The sequence below is a fragment of the Bison bison genome, unplaced genomic scaffold (genome assembly GCF_000754665.1).
Source record: "Bison bison bison isolate TAMUID 2011002044 unplaced genomic scaffold, Bison_UMD1.0 scf7180017864322, whole genome shotgun sequence".
Lineage (NCBI taxonomy): Eukaryota > Metazoa > Chordata > Mammalia > Artiodactyla > Bovidae > Bison > Bison bison.
This window is the reverse complement of record NW_011494894.1, coordinates 4,541,682-4,559,801: the sequence shown is the minus strand read 5'-3', so window position 1 is coordinate 4,559,801 and position 18,120 is coordinate 4,541,682. Positions and strand designations below refer to the sequence as shown.

Sequence of the window (18,120 nt, the reverse complement as noted above, 5' to 3'; positions counted from 1 at the left end):
TGGAAAAAACAAGAGAGTTCCAGAAAAGCATCTATTTCTGCTTTATTGACTATGCCAAAGCCTTTGACTGTGTGGATCACAATAAACTGCGGAAAATTCTGAAAGAGATGGGAATACCAGACCACCTGACCTGCCTCTTGAGAAACCTATATGCAGGTCAGGAAGCAAGTTAGAACTGTACATGGAACAACAGACTGGTTCCAAATAGGAAAAGGAGTACGTCAAGGCTATGTATTGTCACCCTGCTTATTTAACTACTATGCAGAGTACATCATGAGAAACGCTGGACTGGAAGAAGCACAAGCTGGAATCAAGACTGCCGGGATGTTACCTGTAACAGATTCAGCTGAACTGAATCAATAACCTCAGATATGCAGATGACACCACCCTTATGGCAGAAAGTGAAGAGGAACTAAAAAGCCTCTTGATGAAAGTGAAAGAGGAGAGTGAAAAAGTTGGCTTAAAGCTCAACATTCAGAAAACGAAGATCATGGCATCTGGTCCCATTACTTCATGGGAAATAGATGGGGAAACAGTGGAAACAGTGTCAGACTTTATTTTTCTGGGCTCCAAAAATCACTGCAGATGGTGACTGCAGCCATGAAATTAAAAGACGCTTACTCCTTGGAAGGAAAGTTATGACCAACCTAGATAGTATATTGAAAAGCAGAGATATTACTTTGCCAACAAAGGTCCATCTAGTCAAGGTTATGGTTTTTCCAGTGGTCATGTATGGATGTGAGAGTTGGACTGTGAAGAAAGCTGAGCACTGAAGTATTGATGCTTTTGAACTGTGGTGTTGGAGAAGACTCTTGAGAGTCCCTTGGACTGCAAGGAGATCCAACCAGTCCATTCTAAAGGAGATCACTCCTGGGTGTTCACTGCAAGGACTGATGCTGAAGCTGAAACTCCAATACTTTGGCCACCTCATGCGAAGAGTTGACTCACTGGAAAAGACCCTGATGCTGGGAGGGATTAGGGCCAGGAGGAGAAGGGGACGACAGGATGAGATGGCTGGATGGCATCACCGACTCGATGGACATGAGTCTGAGTGAACTCCAGGAGTTGGTGATGGACAGGGAGGCCTGACGTGCTGCGATTTATGGGGTGGCAAAGAGTCGGACACGACTGAGCGACTGAACTGAACTGAGCTGAATCTGTTACAGGTGACATTGTGCATAGTTATTTGTGTACATACCTCTCATCACACATTAGATAAAAACATTGAGGGTAAAAGAAATGTATTATGCATCTTTGTATTGCCTGTGTGACAGATACGGTAGTGTGCAGTAAACTGTCGGTTGAATTAAATAAATACCTGAAACTGTTTTTGCATCCATTGTTCTTTTCAAATGATGACCAAATAAAATGATATAAAGAGACTTATGTATCATTTTGCTTTCAATTGATTATAAAATAACCATTAAGTGGTAATATATCTCATAATCATTTTACTGAATGTAGTTCAAATGAAATAGTCTGTCTTTTCATAGCACATATAATTTTATGTAGTTTTAAACATAAATAATTTACTGAATTCTAAAATTTGTTAAGAACCTATGGGAATTATATTTAGTAAAGTTTTACGGACACCTATCTTGAGATTAGGTAAAGGAATTAAAACAATGAAAAAGAAAATTCCTATGCTTGAGAAGCTCAATCAAGTGGAATTAAAAAAAACATATTCAACTGAATAAAATGTGGTTAATTGCTGTAATGACTAAGAAAGTGACATGGGAACAAAGTGGAGAAAAAAAATGAAAAGATCAGATAGCTTTAGTGAAGAAGTGATGTTTAGGATGAATCACTGATTTAATATGGTTTTCTAAGTGGATTTCATATCATCTTTCTTAGCCAATAGAGGTGAAAAACATGGTCCTGAAAAAGATGACATATATTCATAGGGTGTATTTCCCTCTTTCTTTAGCTTGAAAACAAAACAAAGCAAAAATGATGGAGGGAGGAAATATGCTACATTAACAAGTAACCCAGGAGGCACGCACCTGAAATACTAACTGCCCGCTTTTACTATGATGTCTGACGTTGGCTTTAGTGGAAGTCTCATTTATCCTTGAAATTACACTCATCTTCTCATAATAAATCTAAGAAAACTGTCGGTTCAATCAGATGTTATTATTTTACTTACCTTCCTGTGACTCCACTTGTGTAGTGGGCATCACTGTGGCTGTTGGGGTAGTAGTAGGATTTGTAACAGTTGCAGGTGTAACCATTGGGCGGATACTAGCTCTGGGTGTTGACTTATTCCCAGCCATAGCTGCAGCTGTCACTTTACTTGGCGTAGATACAACAGGGGTTGGCTTGATATTGGCTGTTGGTGGGTCTGACATGCTGGCACTTATGGAAAGAAAAATGTGAAAATAATAATTCACAAAAAGTACTACAAACATTCCTTATAAAGTACAAATACTCCAAAGAAAGTAAAGCACATACGCTTACTGAAGTGAATGTCCAGTAATTATTACCTTAATACACATTCAAACTGTTTTCCTAACACTGCTTTGAGTAGATTTTTGGCAGATTAGGAAAAAATTAAAGACAGTAAATACTATTGTTCAGTCGCTCAGTCGTGTCAGACTGTTTGCGACCCCATGGACTGTAGAACGTCAGGCTTACTTAGACAGTAAGTACAATTTTATATTTTTTTGTTCACTAAATATTACGAAACTCTTATTGAAGAAGTTCTGAATTTAAGCATTAGAAACTGTGCAGGAAATACTCTACAGTGGTGCATCCTGACAAGGCAGAACGTATTAACTGTTGATTACTGAACCTCAGTCTCACCTTAGCCTCTTGCTCTTCAATTATACAATTTTATAACGTAAACTTTATTTCTCCCCAAAGATCACTAGGTCCTCCCTGTATTTTAAAAGAAAAGCAGGAAATAGACTGTAAACAGACTGCAAAAGAACAAAACTCACATTCCTCTTTCACCAGAAGCTGGAGTTGTTTTCAACGTGATCTGTCTCTGCTGTTCTGGGACCTATAGAAAGAAAACTATGGATTGTTGTGCCGGTCCTACAAGAGTCCACCCAACAATGCCATCAAAATATCTTAGTGTTAATTCTCTCAGACAGAGGCTCCTAAATCACCAGACATCTTCAAGCAAAATGTACAGAGAAAAAATGATTTGCCATTTAAACAGAACTGGCTGATTACCTTATTGGTAGGTTCCTGAGGCTCGTCTCTCTGCTCAAGGTGTCTCTCTTGATGCTCCCTGAGTTCTCTCTCCAAGCGACTAATTCGACCTTCGTACTGGGATTTAAGAGCAGTCATACGAACATCCAGTTCATCTTTCTGCTGATCTAAGGCTCCATTCCTTTGTTTAAGCTCTTCATTTTCCTTAGTTAGCTGATCTTTTACACCTAAAGAAGTAACCACATCATTCTATCAATATCATAATCAAACACTGGAAACAAAAAAAATTATGTGCTTGATAAGTACGCAAAGGCTATATTGGATTCTATTCCTGAACTTTAACATCTCCAATAATTCTGATATACTCTACATTTCAATAAATAAGGTTTTAAACATGTATTTATTACTCCAATATAAAATATACTCCAAAATAAAAAAGACTCAGCTTTTTCTAACCAAGATCTCAAAAAAGATAAAGGATCTACCATAAACTAGTCAGCAGGAGCCCTTTTATATGGCCTTTAAATATTTTTAATATATGAGAGACTATAAAATTTTCATTTCATATAATTTACAGCAGATACTCAAGGATAATTAAGCAACTTCATTTTTTTTTAAATGAAATAAGTTGCCAGGGACACTATCTTAGAGATCCATTTAAATAACTGCTCATAAGAAAATTCAACCTACTTGGCATTTTATTTACCTACTAGCAGACTGGTAAGCAAGGTGCAGTAAGGCCCTGAGGGTCGTAGCACTGGGATCCTCATACAGCTGACATGATGTTCTCCCTGAAGGCCTAATGGGGCCCTCTGTGAGTGAGGCACAGAAAACTCGCTGAGCTAACGTCCAATGCTGCCTAGAATTTACAGAAGGCCTCTGGACAGTATACTATGGACCCAAAGGGTTACCATCAGAAGGCGGTAATAGTTACACACTAAAGCAGAAGGACAGCTGTACTCCCTATCCACTATCAGTTAACAATTAAGAAAGAAATCATAAATTAAGGACATCCTTATTACTTGAAAATTAAAACTGCTGTAATTTGAATCCAATTAAATAAACCTAATACCTAAAGTATGCAAACACATAGACAGAAGTCATTTAGTATTATTTACTTTTCTTTCCCATTTAATTCTAACCCTGTATCAAATAACCAACTTTCACCATCAAATTCGAATCATAAAGCATACAGAAACCTACCAGCTAAATGTGCAATTTTTGATTTTGCTGCTACAATGGCCTTTCTTGTTTTTTCTTCCTTTTCAGTTATCTGCTGTCGGAGTTGCTCTTCCTGTGTGGTTCTATCTTGAAGGTCCTGACGAAGTCGTGCAAGTTCAGATTGAAGCTCCAGAGTCTGTTCCTGGAGACTTCTTGCTTCTATCTCTTTCTCAGATAAAGTCTTTTTTAAAGGAAGACAAAGTATTAACCATGTAATTCAGCCAAATCAATATAACTACATCCCCGACAGACTTAAAGCATAAAACTTATTAATCTGTTTAGATTAAATGAAAGTATAAATATAAAATGGTAATCAAGTTAAGTGGACACTTGCAAGATGATTAGGTATTATCTGCATACATAAGTCATTCAAAAAAAATTATATATTTCCATATAAAAAGAGAAAGTATCAGTGTTTAACCCATTTTTCTTTTTTCAAAATTCCTTTATGACTGAATTATATTCCATTGTATTTTTCTAGCTTTTCAACAAGGAAACAATTATGAACATACACCTTTCACTTCTCTTCCACTCATACCTTCTGCAGGTTCTCCACTTGATTCTCGAGTGACTTTGACTTGGTTTCAGCTTGGCTTAGGGTCTCTTTGAGCTCCTGCATTTCCTGGACTGAGACGTGCTGTTCCTGATGGTCTCCAGAAGACTGAGCTGAGGTCTCCATGACCTAAGATGACAAACAGTAATAATACACTTGAACATTTATATTCAGTAATTTTGCAAATTCATCTAAGAAAATAGTAAGTATATAAAGAAACTTATCTTTAAGGGTATTCATAAATAAATCTATAAAACAACTTTAATGTCCAAGAGTAAGCTATTAGTTACATAGGTTAGGGCTTTCCATACTACTGGGTATTAACCAGCTAATCAAAATGATGATGCACTGTTTAACACAGAATTATCCAGAAAAACAAATCACTCATACATGAAGGAAAGCATATTAAAGGATTAACAGTGGTTAACTGAGGGTTAAGAATTTTGAAATTTTTTCTTCATATATTTTCTAGTCTAACAGGTGCTAACTTGTTGACTTGATACAATCAAATCAATATACAAGTTCTTTACCACTGGTAATCAAAAATAAAAATCAAGTCTAAAGTAAAACAAAGATTTAAAAATTCTTTTTGGTAGATGGTTAACATAGAATACTTATTTAAAATAACACAACCTGATCAATTACAAGAAACTAGCACTTTTTGATACATATCATTTTAATCAGTTAAATGAGTTCTTTAATGAGTTACAAGAAAATAGTTTTGAAAAGGAACAATATTTGAAGTTGGGAAACTACATAAAAATGCCTAGAAGTAACTACTATTTCTTTATGAATTTATAGTTCATTTTAGGACATACTAAGAGCTAATCTTAAACTAAATAAAGTATCGCATATATGATTAAAAACCAGTAACTAAATATTATGAATAAGGTTTTTGTAAGACTCATCCAAATATGCAAATCCATGTATCTAAATACATACAAAACTGTGTATAAATTGTGTAGACCAAAATTGTGTATATCAAAAAATTATATATATAAAGAATATATAAAAAGAAAACCACTTCAAAAATACCTTATCTTGTTGTGCTTTAAGTTCTTCATATTGAGTCTTGTACCTACGTCCAATTTTCTTGACTTGAGTAATAGTTTTAACCTTTTCTTGAATATCAATTATTTTGGCATCTAACTCCTTCTGGATATTTTCCTTTTCTGTTCTTACTTTATTTAAATCTTCCTTTAGACTCTGGATTAAGTTCTGGTTGTTAGTCAAAGATGCATTTGATCTAAGCAAAAGAGATGGGATAAAAGAGAAAGACTAAATACTTGAGACTTTTCCAATTTTAAAACCTTTTAAGTTATATTTTTATTGTGTTGCTTTAGTGTGTGTTTTATTTAGAAAACTCTAAGAAAAGCACACACACACACACCCTTCAAAAGAGAAATCCTTAACTTGTGAACCTGTGGTACTTTAGAAAAATGTGACTGACTTATTACATGCCATATATACCCATTTTAGAGATGAGAAAAACTGAGCTATAAGTTGTTAAGTAACATGCACACTTTTACTCTGCATGGTACCCAGAGTGTAATCCACATCTGCCTGATCGCAAAATCTACATTAAGCACATGAGGTTTTGTAGGCCACATACAATGTTTGCTGTGTGTTCCTCTTCTTTTTTACGACACTTAAAAAAAAATGTAAAAATCATTTTTAGCTTCCAGGTTGTACAAAAAAAGACCTGTGGGTTATAGTCTGCCAACTCCTGTATTTTAATCATGAAATGAATGTGAAATCAGATGACCTGAGTTAAGAGCATGTTGTTAATCGTTACTAACCTTAGAAGTAAGCCTGGGTACCTTTCTGAATCTTAGCCTCCTCATCTTTAAAATTAAGTAATATCTCTCCCACTTAAAATGCCAGACTATTGCTATGAAAAAAAAAAGAATAAACTTGACAAAAATTTGTAAGCTGTCAAGTATCACATAAACAGGGGCTAAGATAGGGACAAAGGACATTAAAGCTTACAAGAGGTAAACCAGAAACATTAACTCTAATATTACATTTATCTTTAAAAGGCAATATACTTCACTATAAGTTCATTTAAGAACTTTCTTTAGGAACTTCCCTGGTGGTCCAGTGGTGAAGAATATGCATCTAAAGTGGGGGACATGGGTTTGATCCCTGGTTGGGCAACTAAGCCAAATTAGAGAAGCCTGCAAAACACAACTACTGAGCTTGTGCTCCCCAACAGGCCTCTGCATGCTGAAACAAAGACTCAGTGCAGCAAAAAAAAAAAAGAGAGAAAAACACTTCTTTATGAAAACTTTCAAAATAGATTCATGAATATATGTTAATCAAAAGAAAAAAGAAAAATCTACTTGCAAAAGTTAACTTGACTATTTAAAAAAATGGTCTGCTTTAGATTCATACCAACTATGTAGTTTAAAAAGTAATCAAGTATGGAGAAATAATTCATATATGAAGGCATAAAACTAAATGACAGCTTGGTTGTTTTTATAAAGCAATAAAAGGAAAGATACATATAAGAGCTCCAGCACTTTCCATCCTCTTTAAAGTCAGGAAGCACTTAGGGCATCACATAAAAATAGAAACAAACTTCTTTAAGATTGTCCAAGTACTGGATACAACTTGAGATTATTCCATATACCTTGCAATTTCAGCTTTAAGTCTTCCAAGTTCTTCAGTCAATTGCTGAATACGCTTAGTGTGAACTTCCTTTTCAGAAAGCAGCTTACGATATTCTTCTGTATCTGGATCTTTCTGTTGATTCACTAGATGCTAGAATAGGAACAATGCATAACACGATTTTATGAAACTAATGTGCTATATTAAAATATCAGAGTATCTAATTATGTTTATATTAGATGCTTGCATACATAGTGATCAATCATCAAATTATAAGAAAATAAAATCAAAGCTTTAGTTCCTTTGTTTAGCTAAGAGGTTTAGCCAAAATGAAAGGGGAAAACAAAGTAAATGTCATTCACTATTCATTATTTTTCACAGTTGCAAAGGAACATTTTAGAATAGTACAGTAGAGTCAAATAAAGGGATCCAAAGGATCTGTAAGCTTTTAACATTAAATACCCAATTTCATTAAAGTGACATATATAGGGAAAAAAAGTTCATCATGCATTACAAACAAAACAAGAAAATGAAAATAATCCTAAATGCAATTGATTCCATTAACCAGAAAAGAAGGCAGCATAATTTAACAGGAATATATCTAGACTTGGGCAGATTATCCTTTCTGGATTTTTCGGACTCTTTGAGCAAATAAAAAAAGCATGAAGGGGCTCTAAAATTTTAAAATCCTATTCAGATATGAGTAGTTCTTAGAGCATTTTCTAGGTGCTGGGTGGACTGCTTCATTTAATTTTTATAAAATGAACAGGGTGATTATATCCTCATTTACAAAATCAAGGAAAATTGTCTGAGAAAGATTAATGTCCTCATTTTCACAAAGCAAATAGCTAGTATGAGGTAAGGCAGATTTCCAACTTCTTCTCTGAATACAGAGCTACTATAGCTTCTAACCATACTATGTGTGTGTATAGTATGTGAGGTTATATCAATAACCTCAGATATGCAGGTGATACCATCCTTATGGCAGAAAACAAAGAGGAACTAAAAAACCTCTTGATGAAAGTGAAAGAGGAGAGTGAAAAAGTTGGCTTAAAACTCAACATTCAGAAAACTAACATCATGGCACCTGGTCCTATCACTTCATGGCTAATAGATGGGGAAACAGTGGAAACAGTGAGAGACTTTATTTTGGGGGGCTCCAAAATCACTGCAGATGGTGATTGCAGCCATGAAATTAAAAGATGCTTGCTCCTTGGAAGAAAAGCTATGACCAACCTAGACAGCATATTAAAAAGCAGAGACATTACTTTACCAACAAAGGTCCGTCTAGTCAAAGCTATGGTTTTTCCAGTAGTCATGTATGGATGACAGTTGGACTATAAAAAAAGCTGAGCACCCAAGAATTGATGCTTTTGAACTGTGGTATTGGAGAAGACTCTTGAGAGTCCCTTGGATAGTAAGGAGATCTAACCAGTCCATCCTAAAGGAAACTGGTCCTGAATATTCACTGGAAGGACTGATGCTGAAGCCGCAACTCCAATACTCTGGCCACTTGATGTGAAGAACTGTCTCATTGATAAAGACCCTGATGCTGGGAAAGACTGAAGGTGGGAGAAAGGGACGACAAAGGATGAGATGGTTGGATGGCATCACCAACATGATGGACAGGAGTTTGAGTAAACCCCAGGAGTTGGTGATGGACAGGGAGGCCTGGTGTGCTGCAGTCCACGGGATCGCAAAGAATCAGACAGGACTGAGTGACTGAACTGAACGTGTGGGTGCATTTTGCTCCTCAGTTGTGTCCGACTCCTTGTGAACGCGTGGACTGTAGCCTGCCAAGCTCCTCTGTCCAAAGGATTTTTCAGGCAAAAATACTGAAGTGGGTTGCCATTCCCTTCTCCAGGGGATGTTCCCAATCCAGGGATTGAACCCAGGTCTCCTGTACTGCAGGCAAATTCTTTATCGTCTGAGACACCAGGGAAGCCAAACATACCATGCTATACGGTTTTGTCTTCTCTCCCCCACCCCCAAAATACTGCAGTGAACAAGTCTTCTTAAAGTGCTTCAATGAATTATATAAATCCATTTTTCATGTACAAAAACATTTTAAAGATAAAGCAAAAGCCTAAATGTGGAATACAAACAGACAATTTAGCTTTTTTAAAAAATACAGACAATATAACCAAAATATTAAAAATTTAGTTATAAGCTTAATGCCTGACACATAGGTATATGTAACAAACACATCAGACTTTCACTGATCAACATAAAATACTTCCCACTAGCTCATCAAATATTTTTATCCTCTTAAATTTTACCCTATTATTTTACATCAACATGTTTTTGTTTTGGAATGGGTTTGACTAAATTTACCTGGTTACGTGCTTTCCAACGTTTGACATCTTCTTCTAATAACTTCTTCTCTGCTTGCAACATACCACTTTTCTCACTCAGTTCAGCATTTGCTTCTTGTAAGGGTAAAATATCTAACTCCAGTTTCCTGACCTGAAAATAGTTTCAGAATTTTTTTAATACCTGATGCGAAAATTTATTTACGACATTACTAAAAATATGTCTCTCTACTCATTTGTAAATTACAAACCTTGGCTTGCATCTGCTGTAGATCCTGTTCCAGCCTCTCCTTCTCTTCTCTCAGCATCTTATTGGTTTCCATGACTACGTTCATTGTTTCGGTTTTCTTCATCAGTTCCTCATGCTGGGCCATTGTTTTTGCAGTTACCTAAAGATTTCAAACATATGTGTACAGCAACATATACCAACAGATTAAGGTCTATCTTTTCCTACCAGCTCTAATCTTTCCTATAAAAGTAAAAAGGATTTAAACGTCAACTTTTAAAACAATTTTTAGGAATCTTACATGTTTATTTTTCTGTGATTCATGTCAATTACAGAGTTTCAACACGCGCAAAATCAAAAGATGAAAGTAAAAAGATACTACGTTATTTACATTAGGTAAAAACATTAATCCAGTCCTCTATCTTCCTGTTTCTATTGTTTTTCTTGCTACACTGAATTCAGCAACAGTTCTAAAATGATGTTATTTTGGTCCTCAGTTTCCCCCCTCTTTTTCAGAAACTCTTTTTCATCTCACTTGATTATTTCATCACTTTGATTCTGAGCAGTTTTACTGAATACTTGTTCACTTGTGAAGAACATTTTTTCTGTTCTGAGTACAATTATCCATTTTTTGTATGTATTACTTTATACCTTCACCATTTTTAAAGCTATCATTCATGGTTGCCATGCTACACTGCTTGACTTGGGTAGACATTATTTTTGATACAACTTAGGTTACTTCTTGACTTCTCCCTTTGTATGTAAGACTTGGCTGAGCTGGGTGTTTTGTAGTATTATTTGCCTTTATGTAGTCCAAAGGAACAGCAAAGAAAACACAACAGACTGAAAGAATATATAATCTTCATTAGAAGCTCTGATTCCGCTCTTTCCTGTAAGTGTTAGCTCCACTGAATCAGAAGGTCTGTTTATTATTTCCATAGTGAGATATTTGAATTTGAGTTGTTTTCTCAATAGGGTATAATTCTGGAACTTTTCATTTGTCTGAAAATGTAAATCCCGTAAGTCTACTTGTTCAATTATCCACTTTCTCCTGTTTCATGGTTTCTCTCTAGTAGCCATTCCAACTATCTACCAGTTAAAAGAAGATAAATGATTCAAGGTCTTAATTTCCTTCTTTCCAGATGTGGAGTTATACTACTGCACCTCCTCAGAACGAGGTGATGCAGTAATAAGCTTTTGGTTGGTTGAGTGGACTGAGATGAGCTTGTGTTGTGATCATACATTTACCAAACACCTTTTCTCCCCGCTCTGGTTGACTATTTTGACGACATTTTACACCTCTGCTGAGAAAAAGAAAATTCCATAGCAATTTCAACCAACCATTTTTTGTCGATGACTAATTTCTATAATGACAATTACAGCAGTAAATAAAGACAACTGAAATTTATTTATTAAGCACTCAGTGTGCACCAGACATAATTCAAAAGTTTCATGTGCACTAATTCAATTCTCACTATTTTTATCACCTGCATGTTACAGACAAGGAAGTTTAAGAGCAAGGAAGTTAAACAATGTGCCCAAGCAACACATCGAATGGTACGAACTAGACTGAATTTGAAACCAGGTAGTCTTGGTTATCATTAAGTCTCTTATCACTATACTGCGCCGATGTTTAACATCTGATGAACTTACGAGTTTAAGAAGAATGGTTATTTCAAACTAAATTTTATGCTACTAGAAACTGAAATGAGTACATCTCTTGATTTAACAAGTACCTTCTTAGGACACATACCTGAACTTTCTCCCTTTCAGCATTTAGGCTATCCTGCAGTTCCTGCAGCTCTCTTTCTAAAAGTTCAACCCTTTGTCGATATCGCAGGCTCTCAACTTGAGCCACTTCAAATCTAGTTTCAGCAATTTCTTTTTCTCGCCGTATAAATCTACAAAAATACGTAAGATGTTATTTGAATAGATTAACGCCAGTAACAGAACATTCAAAAACTTGGATACTTTTTAAGATAACAAACTTATTCACTTTAAAAATTTTCATTAAAAAATAATAATAGGAGATATACTTTACTACAGACAGTGGTTTCTATCTTTAAAATAAATCTGAAAGCCATTTACTTTTCTAAGGAAACCGTTCAAGTTCTTACTGTCAGATTCAACTTGAACTCACATATTTAAATTGGCATATGTCTAAATGTCAAAAGTGACCACTAATTGGGTGGTAGTGGGTTTGTGGACTCTATATGACAAAATGAGCTTTGTATTTATTTACCTAAATAGCATATAACTTCCACTGGCCTAATTTATACACTTATAGTGTAACTTCATAATTGTTGCTCATCATAGAAGTAAAGCATTAAGAATATATTGGATTTACCTGAGAATTTCTAAAATTTGTTCTTGAGATTTTCCTTCTTCACTGAGAGATACATTCAATGGACCTTGTACACCTTCCTTCATTGAGGAAACGACTTTGTCACTTAATTTTTCAATCTGATCATGGAGTAACCTGTTTTGTTTTTCTAGATCTTCACAGCGAGACACACTCTTAGAAACTTCATCCTATAAGCCAAGAGTCTATCATATAATAGCAGATTTTCCAACGTATGTTAAAAAACAATAAAAAAACCCCCAAACCCTTCAATTCTCCAGAACATTCTATCATGAATAATACCTTTAACATTCTCTCTCTTTCTTCCCAAGATGCTTTACATTCCAACAACTGTGATTCTGCTTTTTGGGCTGTTTCTTCCAAATGCTGACGCACTGATGCCATTTTGGAAACCTGTTCCTTGGCAGCTTGGAGAGCTTCAACATCAGCAGCATGCAGCATCAGTTCTCTCTCATACTTATTCTGAGCTTCCACAGCTATTTTAGCCTGAAAGGAATTATCGCCCCATTGACACAGATTAAAATTCCATAAGGCCAGTCTTTGAAAAGATGCATGCTATATTACTTACAGCAATAAACGTGAACATAATCGAAATGTTCCAAAATATCTAGGAGAATAATGAAAAATTATGCTGTATCTATTTGATGAAGTGTTAAACAACTGTTCAAAATGAAACTTAGAAAGATGAGGTAGTAACTTGGAACAGATTTTATGAAATAAAGACTAACTCAGTTACATAAAATATATGCATATATACACACAAAATGAAAAAGGGAAATGAAAACCACCTATTTGAATACGGAATCATGGATACATTCTTTGATTCTAATTTCCAATGCTACAATGTTTGGCAATAAGCCAATGATAATTCCTTTTTGTCTAATTTACCTTCAGTGTGAAGCACTTTCCCTTGTACTCCATTTTTAAAATAATCCTGATACATATACAAGTTATTCCTGTAAGCAATACGCTATTAACATACCACCAATCATAAAAATGAGAACGTTACCAATATCCTTACATGTATTCCTTTCCCATTCTACCATTTCAATAATCCTCATTTTCCTGAACTGTTTTATCATCTTTTATTCATAACAAACTATAAAAAGCAGTATCATGTATATGTGTGTGTGCATGTGTGTATATACTTAAATAATGTGCTTTTGTACTGTTAAAGCTTATAAACAGTGGTGTATAGAAATCTGCGTAAGCTCAGTAATGCATTAAAAATGTTTTCAAAATGTCCCTGTTTTGCTGAGGAAAAGTATCTCTATCTTGTCTATAGTACAGCTTTACAACTAGACTTACTGTAGTACTGCAATAGTGAAAGAATGCTTGCAAGTGAGATCAAGTACACGTTTAATCTTCTACTCGTATTTTTATATATTTTCTCCATTTACCAATGCTGTTTTGTTAATGGATATTGCTCTACAGACATGTCTTTTTTCTTCAAAGTCTGCTTTATGCATGTTTGCTTTTAGGGGAGACCTAGGTTAGTATCTATTTCTGCTAAACAAATGAAATCCAAAGAGGACCACTGCTTTTACAGAAAAGTGAAAACAGTGTTCGGCATTTGTTCAGTAGATGTCATTTATTGAGGCAATGAGCACCCTGAGTAGCAAGAGGGGTACTGCCAAGCTCCTTCCCCAGGAACCACACTCAGCATCTCAACATCAAGCCGTCATAGCTTTGGACTGTGAGCGTCTGTGTTTTATCTCTATTTAATCTGTATTTCCATTAGGATGATGTGACCTGAGATAACTGTTTCTTCACTTTATGCCATTTCATCTTTCAAAGGAACTTTCTACTTCTGGACAGCAGGGGAAACCTGGCCTTACTTTTAGCTTTCGTCTATACTTATCAGTTGATCTTATTCCAAGTGCCCCAAGAGTGGAAATAACTTGCATGTTTTATAAAATGCACCAATCCCCAAAATGCATGACTATGCTCGAAGAACTGTGCCCTAAGATCAAAGCTCACTTTCCAATAACTGGCTCTGAGTGACACTTACTTGTTCCTGACAGTCCCGTCTGGCTTGCTGTTCATTACTCAAAGCTGTGCTTGCTCTCTGAAGAGCTTCTTGTACTTCATTCTGAACACTATTGAGTGTTTTCTTTAACTCAGATAACTAAATTGAAGAACAAGATAAAAACCAAGAGTTAATTGCATATTTACTTTAAAATTATCGAAGTCAGGTTTTTAAAAATACAAGTAGCCCAAAGACTTATTAAGTTTAAACAGTTTATTACCTGATATATTGTGCAAATTTTGCAGGCTTTTATTCACTCCATATTATTAAAAATGTGTACAAAAGTAAATGTTTAGGCAGAGGCTTCTGAAAAGCAACACTGATATCTAGTACCATAAAGTAGTCTCAAGTATCCAAAAGGAAACATGCACAGATTAGAGTAAAATACAAAACTAAAATAGTTATATAAGGTATGTGTTCAATCAGTATCTGCTGAGAATAACTGAATGGTAATTAATAAGCTAGATAAAAGAATCTAAATCCTTACAACAGAAAAAGTAATTGGTATGGTAATAACCTAATTTACCTGTTGTTCCATGCTCTCTATGGCTTTTCTCTTGTCATCCTGAAGTTCCTGTTTTTCCTTCTCTACTTCCATCAACTTCTTTTCCAGCTGTGTCTGAAATTCGGCTGACTCTTTTAAGCGAACTTCAATATTCTTACGTACTTCTTCTGTCACCTTCACCATCAACCAAACAGTAGGGTACAAAGAATACACACATTTAAAATTATACAATTATTTTCCCCAAATGAAAGCTAAATTTATGTATTTTGATAGGTAAGAAGGGGATTTATTTAGAGTGAAACTCTGTTCATACACAGTGTGGGCCATCTCAGAAGGCAAGACTGACCTAAGGTAAATTTAAAACACACTAAAATTCACAAATGGAATACACTGGCCTTCCTATCTCGGCTGATAGTGCCTATTACATGGAATAACTTCCTATCTTTACCATTCAAATGATGCTTTCCTTCAAGGCCAGGCCAAAAATGCATTCTCCCCTGTGAAGTCAGGCATACTCAAAAGACAAACAATCTCACCTACCACCCACTCACATAATCAGCATTTCATCTGTACTTTTTCTACAGGAATATACTTCCCATGTTCTACAAATTTTGTGTGATTTTTTTGTTGTATCTGGCTTATTAGACTCAAGCTCTTTTAAAAGGTAAGTGCAATGCCAGTTGAACCCACACTTTTACACAGTGCCTTACACATCGTAACTTTAAAAAAAAGTACATGCAAACTGAATTCAAAATTGGATATACCTGTTTTTCCTTGTTGAGGGACTCTTCCAAACTAGTAACCATTGCACGATACTGTTCCACATTACTAGTGCTTGTTTTGAGTCTTTCCTTCAAGTCATTCACCTGCTCTTCTGCCTGCCTTAGCTGGCTCAGAAGGTCATCCATATCTTCTTTGTTGCTAGGCTGACCTAATAGATTTAACAGCTTTCTTAATGTTAACATTTTAAATGATATTAAAGATGACTACTCTTAAAGAATTTGTGAAATAAGAATTAAGACTGAGATGTAGAAGTATTCAACTATCTAGAAAGTGTATTTCAACCTATGCTGAATACCAAAATAAAAACAGGTTACAGTCAGTAGGTCATTTAAAAACAAAAATGTTTAAGTATTTGAACTCTGCTGTTACAAATATTTTTTTTAAAAGGTATTTAAAAGAGAATATAAAGTAATTCCACTAAGCTGAAATAGCTACTTGTAGAAATTAACTCTTAATTAAACCACTGTTTATGCCAAAACGTTACAGCTTAAAACATTTAGAGTAATTTTCATTTTAAAATTCACAGAAAAGGAAGAAATTACAGATTAAAAAGAATGTTTTCTTACCATACGATAATAATAAGAAAGGAGTCCTGGAGAATTATATATATACAATATATATCACATACATACACATGTATACTTATGTTTTAAATTTCTCTTCTATATTAAGAAATAAGTAAGACCATGTAGAAAGATTACTTGGACTCAATGGGTTTGCATTTGAAATAATGTATTGACAAAGAGTAGCAAAACTTTATGAGAGAAACCTTTTCCCTGCAGCTGTCAATGAGCAAAGATTAGGAATACTGCTCTAAAGAGATCAAACAAATCCATGATTTCTGTAAGTGAGCCTTATCATTACATATTTAGCAAGTAACTTCATTTCAAAAGGGAGTTAAAAATTCAAATTATTAACCCTCCACAAGAGAAACATTCTTAAAGCATCAATGAAATGGTTTCAATAACTGGAAAACTAAGAGCATATCTTGGTCACCTGCCACATGTACAACTATTCTGAATCTTTCAAGTCTGTGCATTTATTAATTTAGGCGGAAAACTGGGCTTTACTATATGTAAAGTTTTTTGTTTTGTTAAAATCTTTTGCTAGTATCTATGAAAAAAATGGCTGCTGATTTACAGGATATGTTATAAACCTGGCACTTTTATCAGCCTACTCATTTACCTTTACCAGTTCTCTGTGAAGACTGAGAAGCAAGTTGGACTTCCATATTACTGAGGTGCTGTTTCAATGAAGCAATTTCCTTCTGAGCATTTTTTAACAGTTCTTTTGTGTTAAGATGAAGATTTGTCTCCGTATCCAGCTGTCTCTTTGTATCTAAAAGTTGAACCTATAAGAAAAATATACATCAACCCTACAAACGCTATCTTTCAATTTTTAAGTAACTAGAGAGGCTCAAATTACCTTTTTACAGAACTTTAGACTGCCTAAAACAGAGCAACAGAAATGACATTTACCTCCTGAACTGAAACCACCAAAATAAATAAACAACAAAAACCAGACAAAACACTTTGAACCAACTGAGATAGGAAACAGAAGAGATGAACCCTACAATTTCTCAGCTTATTGATTTAAGAGTATCCAGGCTAAGCAAAGGGAAAGGAAAATGAGGCCACAGACTTCATGAACTGGAAACATAGAACTCAGAATAGAAGAAGGCCAGACCAACTTGAATTCATAAAACAGAAACACTATCAGATAGAAGGCAGCTGCCCAGACACAGTACTGTGGAGACTTGCACAGGTTCCCTTCTTGAATATTGAGCAAAAGAGTGATCAGTGCATGCCTGTGAAAATACCCCAGACGGCAAAGAATCAAACAGAAACTGGAGTGGTCTGAAGACTGAAGACTCTCTGGTCCTCAGAGCAGGTCAGGAATAATGCCTGTTTCCAGCAGCCTGACTGAAAAAGCTCTTAATTCACTGGACTCTGGGACTAGACCTCAGGAAGATATCGCCTTGGCTCATTTCAGTTGCTCAGTCATGTCCGATTCTTTGCGACCCCATGGACTGCAGTAAGCCAGGTTTCCCCGTCTATCACCAACTCATGGGGTCTAAAACTCACAGAGTTGCTGATGTCATCCAACCATCTTATCCACTGTCGTTCCCTTCTCTTCCTGCCTTCAATCTTTCCCAGCATCAGGGTCTTTTTCAATGAGACAGTTCTTCACATCAGGTGGCCAAAGTACTGGAGTTTCAGCTTCAGCATCAGGCCTTCCAATGAATATTCAGGACTCATTTCCTTTAGGATGGACTGGCTGGATCTCCTTGAAGTCCAAGGGACTCTCAAGAGTCTTCTCCAACACCACAGTTCAAAAGCATCAATTCTTCAGCACCCAGCTTT

At 35.4% G+C, this 18,120-nt stretch overlaps 1 protein-coding gene across 1 annotated transcript in view; it reads right to left on the bottom strand.

Moving 5' to 3' along the window:
* Positions 1–18,120, bottom strand: part of TPR (translocated promoter region, nuclear basket protein) — a 62,671-nt gene that overhangs the window by 22,112 nt on the left and 22,439 nt on the right. Inside the window, exons 21-36 of the mRNA XM_010853070.1 lie at positions 16,943–17,108; positions 15,739–15,905; positions 14,996–15,148; positions 14,452–14,568; positions 12,723–12,926; positions 12,426–12,610; positions 11,832–11,979; positions 10,104–10,241; positions 9,875–10,006; positions 7,563–7,693; positions 5,966–6,176; positions 4,916–5,059; positions 4,360–4,558; positions 3,178–3,383; positions 2,940–3,001; positions 2,147–2,355 (exon numbers count right to left, since the gene is read on the bottom strand). Of these exons, the coding sequence (XP_010851372.1) occupies positions 2,147–2,355; positions 2,940–3,001; positions 3,178–3,383; positions 4,360–4,558; positions 4,916–5,059; positions 5,966–6,176; positions 7,563–7,693; positions 9,875–10,006; positions 10,104–10,241; positions 11,832–11,979; positions 12,426–12,610; positions 12,723–12,926; positions 14,452–14,568; positions 14,996–15,148; positions 15,739–15,905; positions 16,943–17,108 (2,572 nt within the window). The remainder of the gene's footprint in view (positions 1–2,146; positions 2,356–2,939; positions 3,002–3,177; positions 3,384–4,359; positions 4,559–4,915; positions 5,060–5,965; positions 6,177–7,562; positions 7,694–9,874; positions 10,007–10,103; positions 10,242–11,831; positions 11,980–12,425; positions 12,611–12,722; positions 12,927–14,451; positions 14,569–14,995; positions 15,149–15,738; positions 15,906–16,942; positions 17,109–18,120) is intronic.